Raw genomic sequence first — 18,291 nt, 5'->3', positions numbered from 1 at the left:
TAAGTAATTTGAACATTTTTGAATTTTCTTTATTGTCATAAATTATTACAGAAAATAACAATTTAAAAATTCGAGGTATAATTTAATTTTAATATTTTTGAAAATGAATGGCTTAGTTATATTTTAAGAGGAAAAAAAAATAGGTTAATTTTCAACTCAGTTCAAATGCAAACTTATCTTTGCAATTATGTAGTGTGGTTTTCCTAATTTACAATTTCAGAATAAAAATAATGAATGATAATCGTGAAATTACAAATGGCTTAAGTTACACATTTCATTAAATATGTTTTTCAAACTAACAAATTCAATTGAGATTTTGATAAAATAAGCTAATTTCTAAAATTCGCACGCAGGTCGTCGGGCTACCGAAGCGAGGGTGTCATCCCCTCCGCAGAGGATCAAAATTGTGATGGCATGTCTTCGGATCATCCTCCGGAATGCTTTCCAGGCCGTCGCCAATAGCCCATTGTGCAGCTCTAGTGCGACGTAAATTAACAACAACAACAACTCTTTTCTAAAAAAAAATTAAGAGTGCATTTTAAAATTAAAGACTTGAAAATTATTAATGATGTAAAATTTTTCAGAAAACCCAATGTATGAAGAAGGAAAAAAATATTAATAAAAGTTGTGATATAGTATTATTTCTTACATAAATTTGAAATATTAAAAAAAAATCAGCTGAACATAAGATATACTTTGGAGTATGAGGGGGGGGGGGGGAATGGATAGTAGCAGAGTTCGCTAAAATCATTTTATTTAGTATTTCTGTATTGCTAAGTAAATAATGCATGAATGATGTCGACTATTAACAAATCTGATAACTGTCTCGTTTGATGGAATTAATCCATTTAATTTCCTCCCTTTTCGGAAACCTAAATACTGATACTTTAGGCCCATTTTTGTAATTCCCTTTACACCTTGGAACTACACGCGCATATGGCATTGTTAAAAGCTGTAAAATAATGCAACATATATATATTTTGGAGTCCCGCAGTGGACTGATCGTTAAGACACGGCTCCCAGCAGATCACCGAAGTCAAGCATCACTGGCTGTGGTCAGTGTGCGGGTGGGTTACCACTTGGATCAGTCTGCGTAGGGACCGAGGGTGTGCGGTATTGGTCCTCGTTAAACTGTGCTACCGTAAAGTGCTCGACTTCGCGCGCAGGTCGTCGGGCTACCGAAGCGGGGGTGCCATCCCCTCCGCAGAAGATCAAAATTGTGATGGCATGTCTTCGGATCATCCTCCGGGATGGTTCCCAGACAGTCGCCAATAGCCCATTGTGCAGCTCTAGTGCGACGTAAATTAACAACAACAACAATATATTTTGGCTCAAAACGACATATCCGACGGACAAACGAGACTGCTATTCAATGAAGAACAAATATTTGAAATTGGCTGAAGTGTTGCAACCAAAGCAAAAATAAGTGTTCCTAGCATTATAAAATGGTATTTGAAACACGTTTATAAGTATTAACTACTTAATTAAATTTTGTAAAGCATAACAACAACACTTACTGCTCTTCATAAAACTATTCAATTTAACCCTCAAAACTTAAAACCCGAAATGTTTTTCAGCGCTGGATCCAAAATGACGTGACGTTATCTGGTTTTTGGTTTATTGATACAACATACATTTGGAGAGTTGTGTGCTCAATTAAGGCTTATAAACCTTTGTCAAGCATTGTCAACCTGCCACCTTCACGTTTAACAGAGCGTTTGGCGGGCGATAGCGCTCGGCCAGGGAAGCCCCCGACGTCATCTGGGAAATGGTTTATTGGTACAACAAACATTTTCAGGCTTGTGTGCTCAATGAAGAACTTGCATGCTTTTTTTTACGTTTTAAAATGAAACATCATGCCATTTTATACAGATAGACACCGATTTCAGACCGGTGTGATAACCAGTTATTTTGTAATTAATAGTTAAAATCACTCACTCGATTAGCCCCGCCCCCTAAATCGCTATGTTTCCCATCCGCTCTGATGACGTCACAGTATAGTAGAACCACGACTCCCATCATGTTGTAAAAAGGTGAAAGCATATGCCGCTCGAGTATAAATTCTGAAAAATGGCTCCAAGCAAAAACTTCAAGCGTTACATTGTACCATGTGCTATAGTTCTACGTTAAACACTCCAAATAAATTATTTTTTAGTGCACCGAAAGGAGAAAAAAAGACAAATTTGGTGCAAAGCCATCAAACGCGATGAAAAATATACTCGCAAATTGTCTGCAACTACTGCATTATACTGTTGCTAAGACCATTTTACAGTACTTAATAACTTAATTATAATTTAATTCTATAAGATTGTTTCTCTGAATGAATAATTCATTGTACTGAATTAAAATGTTTATGAAATGTTGTTCAGATCACTTTCTTTCCTTTTTTTTTTATTTTTTATTTTTTATTCTTGAAAATAAAAGGATTTTATTCTTAGAGAACAGTGGTGTACAGTCCGCAAAAAAAAAAAAAAAAGATATCACCCTGAATAACTTTCGTTCTAATGATCGGATTTTCACGAACTAAGTGTTAATCTTAATGGTTCTTGGGGGTGACCTCAAATATGCTAATTAATTAGTGCTAACTATTAATTAAGTTACGAAATCAGACACAAAAACGTACTTTCTCTGAATAAACATAAATTTTTTCTTACATATTTGGATTCTTAACCTTCAAAATATAGGGGGTAGCCGCAATTTGGGAAATATGGTCCCCATAGTTTGGTCAGGAGAGCGATCCAAAGTTCGTACCCCTTAATGTTAATTTCACTTTTTACGTTTTTAGTCATATTTTAAAAACTAATAAAGCAATTCGAAGAAAATTTCACCCAGTCATAAAATTCATTTACCCAAAGATAATTTCACGGAAAAAATAATTTTTAATAATTGTTAATTATTATTTAATTAAATTAAGGATGAAAAAATTTTTGAATTACAAGGTATGAATTTTTTTATACCATATTAATCTACATATTTTTCAATTGAAAAATCTAAAGTTTCAACTGTTTTTATTTATTAAAAGCTGAGAAAAATTAAAATTAATTATTTTTAAAAAAATAATTTGGCGACAATGAAGAAATGATTAAATGGAGCGATTAATATTAAAATGTGATAAACTTGCGAGGAACTTGACTTCGCGCGCTTAGCATAAAATTTCATTCATATTTTTTTCGCTAATAATCGTTTGCTTATCTTTTCATTTTTATTTTTTTAAGCTATAAAATACGATGTCTCTTTTTTAGTCGTCTAAAATTTTATTTGCAATTTAGTAAAGAAATTTGAATAAAATACATTTTATTCAGAGAATGTGGAGTTTTATAAAAGCATGCTTTTGATAGAATATGATTATACAACAGATTGTGCTTCTTTAATGTGATTATTTTTTATTTTTTATTTTTTTTTCGCAATAACTGATAAAATTTCAATAATATACATACGAATGAATAAATTTGGAATAAAATATTCATCAATTTCTTGAATATATATTTTATAAATATTAATAAAAATACGTAGTCAACATTTTTAAGCATCTCTCACAACATCACAAATTTCTCAAAATCTTATTGGGTAAACTAACCAGTGATGGAATACTTAAGCTTAGCTTATCTTTAAAAAAAATCATAAAAATTTCAAAATTTGTAATTTTAGCTAAATGACGTATTTGTTATTAAATGCATGTCGACATATTTGTTAATAAATGCAAATTATGTAAAAAAAATTTAGATAACTTACATAATATTGTTTTAAGCTTTTGGTGGTTTAAATAATAAGTAGTAAGATAACCAAGTGAAGGAACAGTTCTTAAATTGAATAAACACTAAATTTTCCAGTGAATGAACACTTAATTTTGAGAATGTTTGATGCTCGTAAGGAATCCTTAGGCCACACAGATATCTGTCGCCCTGTAGATACCTGAATTGACGGATGTTAACACAGGCGGGCATTAGGAAAAAAAAAAATCTTTTAAGTTTTCGTGCCCCCATTTCAGTATCTTAAGGGCCTTACGAGCTCTGTTTAAAAAGAGAGTATCATATCATATATATATATATATATATATATATATATATGCATTAACATGAAAAACATGAATAAAATAAAAAACTAAATGGTAGAGAAACAAGAATGGTAAAAGCAAATAGTCGTTGTCAAGACACATCTAATTGCCATAAATGCGATATTTCTGAATAAAGAATAATTATCCTAAGATAAAAATTATTCTTTATATGTGTCGATATCGCAAAAAACCTTATGTTGTAAGAAATCATGAAATAAAAGAAAAATGTAAAAGGAAATCAAACTTACCGGCGTGAATTAAAACGCGGTTTAGGTTTAAAAGTACAATAATAAAACAGTTAACAAAAATCGCGAAGATGTAAAACATAAATATAATAAAGCTTATAGCTTATAGCTTATAGCTTGAATCGAATATAATAAAATTAAAAAAACATTTGATCGAAGAAGAAGAAAAAAATGTTTAGGTAACATATTAGTGCTGCCATCTATGAGAAACAATTAGTAAAAAGGTAATAAAATTTAAATAATAATAAAAATGTTTAACGGATTGAATAAATTAGCAGTCTTAAAAAAAAAAAAAAAAAAAAAAAACATTTATAGGGAAATTAATTTAAAAGTCAGTCTGTCAGGATAGAAAGCCGTTTATAGACTTATCCTTCATTCATAAATTCTAACATAATTTTACAGAATACACATATCCATCTTTCATAGGGTGACTTATTTAAAAATCAGAGCCTGCATACAGGAATAGAAAACCGTTTATAGGTTTTATTCTTCATTCATACAACCTTACATAATTTTAAAGTATACACGTATCACCTGCATTCATTTGGGTTGGTTCTTTACGAACCAGAGCCCATTCCACTTATACAAAAATAATAAATAATTAAATAAATAAATAGATAAATAAATAAATAAACTGTTTATTAGTAACTAAAAAATATTTAACTAATCCAGTATAAAAGGTCATACATCCATATATATATATATATATATATATATATATATATATATATATATATATATATATATATATATATATATATATATATATATATATATATATATAAGAAAACAAAAATAATCATAGTAGCAGTATTTGGTGGTAAATGTAGCTTATCGTAATTGAAGAATATGCTGAGCGACATTTTATGGTGAATTTGCGAACGTAAGTTTCAGAATGTATCGAAACATGTGGATGCTATTTGCTAATCATCTTTATCCAAAGAAAACCATGTAACGTAAATATCTAGCAAAATGAAGCAATTTTTTAAACAATGAATCATACAATATGCAACATATTATTTCAATATCTTATTCTTAAACATAAAATATTTCAGCGTTTTTAAAATACCACTTAACATTCAGCAATTCCTTGAGTTATAGAAAAAAGAAATATCGTAAATTATAGAAAACCTTGTGAATATGCATTAGAATTACTATACAATTTACATTTTATTTTTCAAGCACTTTTTTTTCTTCAAACTTTCATGCCTAGAAGACTCGATTAAAGCTGTAAAAATCATTATCCCTAAAATTTTGTATATAGCTAATTTTGTATATAGCTAAAATTTTGTATAATTTATGTTAATTTGATTTTAGTATGAAATCCTCGAATAAACATAGCAAAAATAGCATAATCTAAATAATATCAGATAAAAAGTTCATGTATTTAAATTCTAAAAACTTATAAATCGATTCAAATTTTCTTTTCAAAGGAGAATAAAATAATTTTTTTTTTTTTTTTTTTTTTTTTTTTTTTTTTGCTTTTTGGACATAAATGAACTTAAAAATTGTCTATTGCCTAGAAACTTCGAGATGTTTTCGATTAACTATTAATTAAACCTCTCAGAGCAATCACAAAACATTATTTCAATTTTTTTACAGTCAGAAATTGGTTGCCTAGCAACCTAGTAAAATTAAGCGTTTCTCTTCTGAATCAGTCAATGGGTTATCTTAAAATATACATTTGCGCAGGCGACTTTTTTTGGCGGTTTTCTGGACTATCGCCAAATATATAAGCCTTTATTGCAACCCAATTTACGACCCAATTGTTTTAAAATTTTGTCTACCCCCCCCCCTAATTCAAGTGTCTAGATTCCAAATATGTAAAAAAAAATATATGTTTATTCAGAGAAAGTACGTTTTTGTGTCTGATTTCGTAACTTAATTAATAGTTAGCACTAATTAATTAGCATATTTGAGGTTACCCCCAGGAACCATTAAGATTGACACTTAGTTCGTGAAAATCGGATCATTAGAACGAAAGTTATTCAGGGTGATATCTTTTTTTTTTTGCGGACTGTACAGGTTCTTTTTTTCAAAGTTAAAAAATAATTTTATCTAGAAGAAAAACTATCAAAGTTAAAATAAAAATGATAAGTGTTTAGTATTATTTACATTTCTTCAAAAAAAAAAAAAAAAAAAAAATCCAAGAAAATATTTCAGAAGTTAATAATAAAAAAGAATTTTTAAAAAAAATAAACCTAAATTCCAGGCCATATACCATTCATCCTATTCCCTCTAATTGGGATCAACTCATTAAATAAAAACTTTCAAAACAGTTCAGACTTTCATATATAGACAAATATAAATAAAAATGAATCAGTATAAAAAAAGAAAAATGAATTAAATTCAAAAGTTATTAAAAAAAAAGGAGTTTCGATATTTATTTTTTCATTCCTCAATTTTATTTAATTATGCTGAAGGGTTTTGAGTTAAAAAATAATTAAATAATTTTATCTAGAAGAAAAAATTATGAAAGTTAAAATAGAAAATGATAGGGGCTTAGCATTATTTACATTTCTTCAAAAAAAAAAAAAAAAACAAAAAAAAAAAAAATCAAGAAAATATTTTAGAAGTTAATAATATAGAGAATTTTTAAACTTTTTTTATTTACCTGAAAACTTATAATTCCAGGTCATATACCATTCATTCCATTCCCTCTAATTGGGATCAGCTCATTAAATAAAAAACTTTCAAAACAGTTCAGACTTTTATATATAGACAAATATAAATAAAAATGAATCGGCATAAATAAGGAAAAAAGAATTTATTTCAAAAGTTTTTTTTAAAAAAAAGTAGTTTCGACATTTATTTTTTCCTTCCTCAATTTTATTTCATTATGCTGAAAGGTGGCCACAAAAATTTTCTCAAGGTGGAGGATGCAACGTATATATTTAAATTATATATGTGATATAAACATGAAAGTAAAACAATTTTTTAAAAATGCAGTTCAAATTAAAACGCCTTTGTAACACATTTCTAGATAGGAATCTTTGGTTTAACTCCTCCCGGTCGCTGAGTTACTATACTTTGACGTCATAAGCAAACCTCGCCTCATTTTGTGTCACGTGAAGTTAGTTTCGTTTAGGGCTAATTTTAAGTTAAGTTTTTCGTAATATTCGAGTCAGTTTTTTAAATTCTGAATAGATTTTAGAGAGTTTCAAGATATAGACTATTTAAAATAACCAACAATCTGCCAATACCCAAAGCATACAGGTTCCACATCAAGGCTTATAAACCTTTGTCAAGTAGAGGAACAGATAGCACAATACAGAGAAGTTGTTGTTGTTGGTCATTTACGTCGCACTAGAGCTGCACAATGGGCTATTGGTGACGGTCTGGGAAACATCTCTGAGGATGATCTGAAGACATGCCATCTCAATTTTGATCCTCTGGAGAGGGGATGGCACCCCCCTGCTTCGGTAGCCCGACGACCTGCGCGCGAAGTCGAGCACTTTACGGTAGCACAGTTTAACGAGGACCAATACCGCACACCCTTGGTCCCTACGCAGACTGATCCAAGTGGTCACCCACCCGCACACTGACCACAGCCAGTGATGCTTGACTTCGGTGATCTGCTGGGAAGCATGTTTTAACGATCAGCTCACTGCGGGACCACAATACAGAGAAAGACATCACAAACTGAATGCAGTTGCCACAGCTCCGATCTCTTCTGGGGAAATATGAGATCCTGATTGGTGAAATGCACTATCTGATGAAAAACTCACTAATCTGGTTGAATTTCTTTTTCCGTGGTGATTGCATTTGCGGCAACCATCTTTGGCATGAAATCTCTTTAACAGGTTAATCTCCCCACATGAGAAAAAAATCGCGTATGCGAATCAAGAGATATGAGTAAGTTCCTGATTGGCGAGTTCGGTTTCGAGTTCGTGTTAACATACAGTGTGATTAGGCTTTAAAGCAGTATTCTCACTGCATGCTGCGGACGTACCTCCCCTAATCACCGCCGGGAGAAAGAGAGATCATAATTGGTAAATCTATAGCGGGGATATTTCACCGCTCAGAAAGTGTTGCCAACTAAAGTATTAAATTGAGTTGCACGTGTTATGAGTTCTACCACTTTACAAAATATTTGTAATTTTACCTTAGCGCTATATCTAAATAACCTGAAGTTCTGAGTTTATTCAGTTTCTGTGGATTGCTCATTTTTACGTACGAAAGACTGATGAACGATTTAAAATTATTAGAGGCGTTCTCCAAGAACACAAAATACAAAGACGCCAAAAATTAAACAACAATCATGTGACAGTTTCAGTTTTTAAATCATTTGTCTGCTCTTGTTTACGCTTTTCATGATGTGAGTTTCACATCAAATTCGACGTTTTCCTTTGCAATTTCTTTATTTTAATTTGGTTTGAAACCAGACTTTTTTTTATCTTAATACATGTTTTATTTCCATTCTTTTCATGGTAGTGTAGTTAGAAAAAATTTATTCGCTAAATCATACAGTTGGTTTTGTAAATTAATTAATTCTTTTCGATTAACACAAGGTATGTTTTTTTTAAAATTCCAAGACATTTTGTTCAATTTATCAAACACGTGCAAAAATTGACATTTTAGTTATTAAAAATCAAAAGGGGCGTTTTCTTTATCTCTACTGAACTTATCTTAAACTATTTATTTTTTTGTCTTTACTGTATTTACTTGACATAGGTTGTGTTGTCGCCCAAAGTGTTTTGAATTATTTACTACTCATTTATCGGTCATTAGTTGCTATTCATATAAACACGTATGGTTTAACATCGATTACCGCATTAAGAGTCGTGACATATTACAAAGTATATGAGTGCATGAATTATTATTAGTTTCAAAATATATATCATGATATTTATCTACTAATAATACGTATTATAATTGAGTACTCACTTAATAAAAATTAACTGATTATTGATAAAAGTTATTGAACTTATTTTAATTTAAATTAGATCATTGTATTTCAGCAAGATTTGTTGTATTTGTTTTTAAAGTTGTGCATATATTTGTATAGTTTAAATGGATCCATTGGGTGTATCATCTGCTATCACAGATGTTTCATCTATCAAGCCTTGGAGTGAAATCAATCCCAGGGATTTACCCGACTCTAGTAATTTTGGGAATCAAGAAAAAGTACACACTGAAAGTCCATTTCCTTTTAATTCAGAAATAAATAGTAAAGTAGCTCTTTGGTAAGTGACTTCTTTAAAAACTAATTACCATAAACAGTTTATTTTTTGATTTATTTGATTCATTTTTCTTTAAAATTTTACTAAACTTTTATTCTTTTTGAATAAATGTTAATTCATTGGAATTCTTTTGGTATAAAATGTATTTTGATTAAAATAAGAATTGTGTAAATCGTTTTTAGATTATATAGATATTTTTTTTAAGATAATTTATTTAGTTTAAAAGAGAAAGTCTGCAACAGTCTGTTGACTGGGGAGGGGGGGGGTAATTGTGTGATTAACATAATGATGGTTCAGTCTAATCAGTTTTGTGCACTGAGTGCCTTTTTTCGGAGGGAATACTGAAAGTTTTAAAATTTTATATACACTTTTTTTTGTTGAAAATGACCTTGCAGAAGTGTTATAAAAATTTTTATTTTGCACTGTTTAAATATTTCCTAATTATGACTAATTCAAAGTGTTTACTTAAACACTGAGTTAAATTAAAATGTTACCAATTTTTTATATGCAAAGGTAAATAAATACTGTGTCAGTTACAAATACTTATTTATTTTTGGTCTAGATTGTTACAGATGAATTCTGTTGTTACATTATTATATTTATGTAATACTCTTGTACATTCTTATATTTATGTAATACTTATGTAATAATTATGTGTTACTCTTGATCAATTAACCAAATGTGGTTTTACATACATATTCTGAAGACAGCATATTGTTTTAATACAAAGCAACATTAATAAGCATGAAATCCTTTAAATGACATATTTTAGGACATGACAATGAGATGCAAAGTAATTTTATTTAATCAAGAATAACTGAAAATATATGAAAACCAATAGTATTTATCTACATAATTCAAATTATTCTTCTAATTGGCCAAGTAAAGTATATTAACACAACTTTTTAGGGAGTGTTGCCATCCATATAGAACCTCTATTTATGTTTTAAATAAATGGGAATTTCAAATGTGATTACTGTAAAAAAGAAACCTCCAGGAAAGACCATTCTTTTATAACTACCTCCTCTGTTTTCGACCGCTTTTGGGAGGTACGGAATTTTTCCCATAGACTTAATGATGAAGAAAACCTTGAGGAGAGACCATTAGAACCTTTCTCAGTGACCGAGCAAATCTCTGTACCAAATGCGAAAAATGTCAAATAAGGAACCTCGAAAAAGAATTCAAAACAGAAAATATTAACAAAACAAATAAGTAGATTGAAATGTATTCAAAGTATTTGTGTGGGGCTCTTATTTAGAGCACTCATTTTTAAGCTCTGAAAGAGATTTACAACCACATGTTGGAGTTAGAGTGCACTAAAGATGATGCTATCAATTATTTATTTTTAGAGTTTAAAAGTTAATAAATTAGAAAAAAAAGTTATTTTAGAAAAACAAAGCATCTCAAACAAACAAACCTCTTATCTTTTCTAAAACCTAACTAATTTTTATAATATAAAATTAAATGTAAACTTAAACAAAAAACACATAATTGTTTATTTATTTAAAATAGCTTTATCATTCATAATTGGTAAATATGTTTTTAAACATATATCAATAGAGATCATTTTTATTGATGCTAAATTTTATTCATCGATCCTGTTTCATGACTCCAACACAATTGGCATTTTCATACTAAGAAAATGACAATGACTAAAATTGAAATCTTGTATCTTCGATAACATTTTGAGTCAATGAAGTCCCTAAGAGTGACCGACCTCCAGTTACAACCATTTTACCGTGGAGCAGAGAGTGGTTACTCCTGAGAGGTTTCACTGTAATAAACATTGATCAAAATATTTTCAATATACAATAAAGTTTGATTGGATTATTTTGTTTTTGTAGTAACCTAAACATAAAAAAAGAAATTTCAACTTTTACTTTAATAAAAAAGTAAAAAGAATATAACGAATCAAACTTTTCATGTGAGTAACTTAAAATAATGAATAATGTTTTTCATAAAACTCTGTATTTCTTTATAATATTATAATGAAACATTAAAAGAATAAATTTGAAATTTAAAAAAAAAAAAAATTCAATTTGAAATAAAGCAATATTTTTAATGCCTTAAAATGTTGGAAAGGATATCACCATGTTACAAATTAAGCTTACAATATGGACTTTTAGATGATCAAACATATAAACATTAAAAAAGCGAAATATTCAAATAATTGATTAAATACTTCATTATTTTCTTAGTTATTGATTGTAAAATGGATTTTTTCAACAACACAGAGAAATAATTTGTATCTTTTAAACTTTGCAGCAAATACACATTGCTTCTCACTATCTATGTACAGTACGCAAAATAAAAAAAAGATAACACCCTGAATAACTTTTTTTCGAGTCAGAGACATATTATAAGACGAATCACTCACACCAAAATAGTTCTGAAAAGTTATGCGGCATTACAACACTCACTCCACTTGTGGCGCTAGTAGATGGTGTAGTCCTAGTTTTCACAGAATTTAATTGAAATTTTGATAATTTTTAAATTTTTTTTTTTAAATTAAAACTTTTTACAAGTTTATAATTTAGAATCTATGATACATTTTTACTTTGCGTAAACAACTGTAGCATCTTATTTCTAATTTTAAAAAATCTATCTAGTTTTAATTTTGTTAAAGAAAATTTTTAAGTATAGTTAAAATTATTTTATTTAAATAACTTTCAATTTTTGCAAAAATTTATTCTAACCAATTGATGAAAACTATCAATTTCTAAACTTTTAATGACTAAGAATTTTGATTATTTAGCTAATAACTGCTTTTTTAAGTTAAAAATGGAATTATTAAAATTAAAATTGTTATCAGTTCTTTTTATTAAATTTATTTTTTAATTTTATGAGCAAATTATGTTTATATATTTATATCAAGCTAAAAATTTTTTTTATTTATAAGCACATATGAGGTAAATCTTTATTTTTGCATTGATAATTTGTTTAGCATTGATTTGTTTAGTATTGAAAAAAAGTTAATACATAAACTCTAAAATATTTTAGAATTTATTTATTATTTTAAATTAAAACAAAATTTTATTGTAATGAAAATAGTGTTTTCCTATCTTCTTTCTATGTGAATAATGCATCAGGGAAATATTTAGTATCAAATCGTATGAGGATTTAAGTTAGTAAATTATTCACTTTAAATTTTAACAGTAACTTCTATTTCATTATCATGGAGGAATAATGTATAATTTTAAGTTAGCAAAAGTTAGCAAAAAACTAACTTAATTAGAAATTTTCTTTCCATGTTAACACAGTTTTCTAAAAAGTAAAAAAAGCTGGAAAAATTTAACAGGCTAGTTGCATTAAGATACAATGTTTTTTATACAATAGTTTCTCTAAATTTATTATATAATCATTACTAGAAAGCAGCACCAATAACAAAATCCGTAATTTCAAATACTTAGGGGCCGTTCAAAAAGTACGTACACAAAAATGGAGAAATTTTAAACCCCTCCCCCCTTCGTACATTACCGTACATAAGGTCTTACCCCCCCCCTTAGAGTACGTACATTTTATTAGTCTACCCCCCTTTTTCATAAAAATTAAAATAATTATGTTTTAAATAAAATTAAATATTTACTTAATGAGTGTGTAGGATAAAGTTAAATTTGGTGTATGTTTATAAAGTACGTACTTTGTATAATACCTCCCCCCTCCCCATCGTACAAAACCGTACATAACAGCAAATCCCCTCCCCCCCTTCGGGATGTACGTACTTTTTGAACGGCCCCTTATTGATTGCAATTTTAGATTTCAATCAGCTTATGTACTGTAATTCTGTTTGTTAATATGCTTTTATTTATACGTTTATTTATACCTTTTATTTATACGTTAAGGAAGAAAAAAGAATTACTGTTGATTGCGGCTAGATTAGAAAAGCATCGTAACTTATTTGGATGTTAGAAGAAACTTAAATTAGTAATAATAATCAATTATTTATTTTTAATATATTTTTATTTATAATAATTATTTACGCTAATTATTTATTTATAAATATTTATATAATAAATAGTAAGTATAGTTTCAAATCTTGCAAAAGACTTTTTAAGTAAAGAGTTTTTGGTAAGTGGTTTGAAGATTTAATAACAGAGATACTTATTTTGTGATATCCTCAAAAAATGGCTAAGCAATGTTACTGCCCCAAATGAGTAATTTAAGATAACCATAGACCAATTCAGGAAAGCAATAGCTTATTTCACTCCATTGTTGAACAACCAAGTTCAGACAATAAAAAAAAAAAAATGAAATGACTTTTTGTGATTGCTCGTGGAAGTTTATTAATAGTTAGTGGAAAAATGTTTTGAGGCAATAGATATTTTCGAACTGATTTCTGGCCAAAAAGCAAAGATTCTTTTCTTTTTAATCTCCTTTGGAAAGAAAATTTGAATCGATTTATAAATTATTTATGATTTTCCAAGCTTTTAGAATTTGAACACATGCACTTTTTTTTTATCTGACATTATTTGTTTTTCTTGCTTTAATTTCACTTCATTTATATGAGAATTTCATATGCTAATCAAATTTACATAATTTTTTATAATTATATACAAAATTTTAAGAATAATCCTTTTTGTAGATTTGATCGAGTCTTCTAGGCAAGAAAGTTTTTAAAAATAATGCAGGTGTATGGTAATTCTAATGCACATTCACAAGGCTTCTTATAATTAATGATATTTTTTTCTGTAATTGAAGAAATTGGGGAATATTAAGAGGCATTTTAAAAACATTGAAATATATATGTTTAAGAATATCATGTTGAAATAATATGTTGTATACTGTAGCATTCATTGTTTAAAAAATCACCTCATTCTGTCAGATATTTAAATAACATAGATTTCTTTGGATGAAGAGGATTTGCTAATAGCATCCTGATGTTTCGATACATTCTGAAACTTATTTTCACAAATTCACCATTCTTGAACATGGTTATTTATTTTGATTTTTGAAGTTCAATGAGAAATATTGTTACAATCATTTGTAAATGCATATCGTTTTAATAATTTATTCAATATATTGAAATTGGAAAAAAATATAAATAAATATCTGAAAATTTGCTATTTCCTTTTATTGGCATTTCACTTAATTGATTTCGTAATAACAAAATTATTAAATAAATAATCAGTGATTTATTTAACACAAACCTTTTACAGTCAGAGCTTGACTAAGGGAGGGGCATACGGGGCAGTTGCCCAGATTCCACATCAGAGGGGCCCTCCAAATTGAATAGAAGATTTATTTTAGGAATCCTTCTTTAATAAAATTTTTTCTAAACAAAATATCAGTACAATGTAAAATCCATGAGTTTTATGTTAGCTTCTTCATTAATCTATCATATGAGCACAAAAAATCTATATTTCGTAAATCCATAGCTTTCTTGTGCGAATTGAGCTAAATTTTCGCAATTACGATGGACAAATTTAGCCAATCAAAAGCCTTTTTTTTTTTACATATTGCGAAATATGATGTGTTTACAAAAATACAGGCTTCTGATTGGCTTAATGAGCCATCGTAATTGCAAAAGTTTAGCTGAATTCCTCCTTAATGTCAGCAAGGATATAAATTTTTTGCAGCTATATGACAAAGTTAATAATCAGAAAACTACATTCGGCATGATAGACATAGAAATGTCAGAAAATCAATAAAATGGGCAGAACGATATTTTGTCTGACCATTGGAGGGAAGGATACATTTATAGCTATTAATTTATAGGTTCTAGTCAATTTTCTTGTTATATATCTGTAATGAGGTGAAAAAGTTAAATACCTCTATAAAGTCCTTTTTTTCATTACTGAAATAGTGAAGCAGTAAGGAGCCCCTAAGGAAGTTTTTGCCCTGGGCCCCAATTAGGTTAAATTGAGCCATGATTACAGTTTTCAAACTGGTTAAAAAAAATTACTGGTTAAAAAAAAGGTCCTTACTCATGGAAACCTAGGGTTTTGGGAACTGCTGGGGTGGAGTATACTGGGAAAATGTATATCAGGCAAAGGCACTTAACCTAAAATAACATCTGTGTAGTGAATTTCTGGAAAAATTTATATCTGACAATCAAAGTTGTACTTAATAAACACGGATAACAATTTTCTGCAGGCACATCTTTTCAAAGGTAACATTAAAATCTACTAATCAAAATAACTGAGCAATTCCTAAAACTTATAGTTTTCAGCTGAAATCTTTTCTCTCTAACTTTCTTGATCATTACATTACACACTTATCTGTACACACAAGTACAATTCAAACTCTACATTGACAGTTATTATAGCTGATGTTGCCAAGAATGAAACTCAAAAGAAAGGAGCTGATGCATAACAAATCATAATCAAATAAATTTAACTTAAAATAGCAACAGTTTTAGTTTAAAGTTTTTTCTTCTGTATTTAGATATGAATTCCTAATACAAATAAATGTGTATGTAAATTTTTAAATTACAATTACATTTGTTAAATTAAATCATAAAAAGTTTTAAAATTTTTCTAACTTTACTCAGGAAATATCAGGGAATTTACTTTTTCTAGAGAGTGGCCATTCTGATTTACTGCATGAAAGTTAGAAAAAAAATTATATTTGTAAAGCCTGTTGTTTGGTTTGAAAGATTGTGCCTTTTTATGCGAAAAAATTTCAAATAAATTTTTACTTTAATTATTGTGTTTATGTTTTGAATTTGAATCTAGTTTTTTTTAATGTTTCTAGTTTTTTTTAATTTGAATCTAGTTTTTTTTTTTAATCTAGTTTTTTTTATATTGCACATTAAATAAGCTTTTATATGATTGATCTTTTATTTATTCTTTATTAAGATTTTTATTCATGATTTTTATTCTTTTATTTATTCATGTTGATTTATTCACGATAAAGATTATTCATGATTAAGATTGTATTATTTCAGGGTTGGTGACATTTGTTCTTTACGAACTCAAGTGGTTGTTCATTCTACGAATGAATCTTTGACTGACCGCAGTCCATTGAATGACAGGCTGTTAAGGAAAGCAGGGCCTCAATTAAAAGAAGATTTGGCTCTGAATATAAAAGGTGAGTAGTAATTTAAAGTAATATCTGTATAGAGAGTTCAATTATCACATTTTACTTTCTGAATCTTTTAAAAATTATAGAAAAAATAAATTTTGGGATGTAGATAAGAAAGATATAAACTATAATGTTGATAATAAATCATAAATTTCTTATTGTTCTTAATTTTTTGTAATAAAAGTTTTTATTGCAGCTTGTCGCACTGGAGAAGCAAAAATAACTAAGGGCTATAATTTGCCAGCAAGGTTTGTAATACATACTGTTGGGCCAAAGTTTAATGTGAAGTACCAAACAGCTGCAGAAAGTGCTCTTTTTTCTTGTTATTTCAAAGTTTTGACACTTGCAAAGTAAATATTTGTTCATTATTTTTTTTTTTATAAATTGTAAAATCATATATGCAAAGTATCATTTATTTAAATGAATAACTGTAATCAAAGGATGAAACTATGGGATATATTATCCATCAAAATCTACTAATACCATGTTCTTAGATATTCATGACTTTTATGAATATAATCATTTGTATGCAATTCATAAATGTAAAGCTTGCTATGCAAACTATTACAAGTTACCTACTTTAAAATGTAACCTGTTGAAGTTATATGCTGATGTAATCTTCAAGTACTCTAATTTGTTACAAAATGTTTTGAGCAAACAGTTTTTTCATTTTTTTTTTAATTTTTAAATCAGTTGCAAACTACATTGATTTTTTCAAAAATTTTTTTTTATAAAAGAAAAAGGTTTCAAAAATCATTAGAAAACTATGTGTTTTGCTTTTAAAATGTTTTCCAATTAATAAATGCATAAAAACTGAAATTGTTTGGAAAGTTTACAGCTTTTATTTTTCTTAATTATGATAAGTTGTTTATCATGTATAATAAAAAAACTTTAATCATGTATAATAAAAGCTGTCTGATAAGTGCAAAAATAAGCACTAAAACCATGTTTTAAGAAATTACATTAGCAAAACTTATGATGCCATATAACTTTTAGCTTTTTACATATGCACTTTAAACAAAATACCAATTTTATGTGTTGCTTTTTACTTATGCTCTTATTATAATTTGATATATTGGTTCTGAAAAACAGTTTTATCACTTAAATGTATTGTGTAAAACATTTATTAAAACATTTTGACTCTAATATTTTTTCTTTAGAATAATCTGATTACGAAAATATCTTTCAAATTGGTTCTTGACATTTGAAAAGTGTTGAGAATCCTATCAAAAATCTTAAGTAGTAGTACTGTCATATTTTGATATAAAAAACTTTAGTTTAGTAAGATATTTATAATTCTTGATACCTCAATAACATATCAACTCTCTGACAATAGGGAATGGAAAAAAAAGAAATAGTGTGCTTTCTTCTCAAACTTACAGTAATCCACATACAAAAGAACTTTATTTAAGGAATATTTTTCTATATTCATTTTGTTAAGTGTAGATTTCAATTTTTATCTTTTAGGGAGCATAATCTGAGGTCTGTTGGTCTTTGTACCATAAATTCCATACGAAGAAATTATCCTCCTCAAGATGGTGCACATATAGCTCTTCGTAAGTTTTTCAAAATTATTTAATGTTGTATAAATTGAATAGAAAAGCATAAGGTTTTATTTCCTAATGGAAGTGTTTTGTAATTTTAAAAAATAATTAAACACTTTAAATTAATGTAAGAATTATATTAAATTGTATTATGAGCTTAATTGTTCCATTGCTCATTTTTGTCTGTGTTCATACTAAAACTTTTTTTAGATAGTGAAACTTCCAGGAAAGACCATCTCTAC

The 18,291-nt window shown here is 28.1% G+C and overlaps 1 protein-coding gene across 6 annotated transcripts in view; it reads left to right on the top strand.

The window, feature by feature from the left end:
* Positions 1–8,352: 8,352 nt before the first annotated feature.
* LOC107440385 (protein GDAP2 homolog) overlaps positions 8,353–18,291 on the top strand; it is a 32,391-nt gene continuing 22,452 nt past the window's right edge. For 2 of the 6 annotated variants that reach the window (XM_087154964.1, XM_071187940.2), the window contains exons 1-5: positions 8,527–9,098; positions 9,308–9,485; positions 16,369–16,511; positions 16,702–16,855; positions 17,973–18,061. In XM_087154964.1, the coding sequence (XP_087011090.1) occupies positions 9,313–9,485; positions 16,369–16,511; positions 16,702–16,855; positions 17,973–18,061 (559 nt within the window). In that variant the 5' untranslated portion in view covers positions 8,527–9,098; positions 9,308–9,312. Of the gene's footprint in view, positions 9,099–9,307; positions 9,486–16,368; positions 16,512–16,701; positions 16,856–17,972; positions 18,062–18,291 lie in introns of all 6 variants that reach the window. The other 4 variants (XM_071187939.2, XM_087154963.1, XM_016053291.5 and 1 more) reach the window with 4 other exon arrangements.

Source organism: Parasteatoda tepidariorum, chromosome 11 (genome assembly GCF_982258835.1).
Source record: "Parasteatoda tepidariorum strain Cologne lab strain chromosome 11, Ptep-v5.0, whole genome shotgun sequence".
Taxonomy (NCBI): Eukaryota; Metazoa; Arthropoda; class Arachnida; order Araneae; family Theridiidae; genus Parasteatoda; species Parasteatoda tepidariorum.
This window is presented reverse-complemented; position numbering and strand designations above follow the sequence as displayed.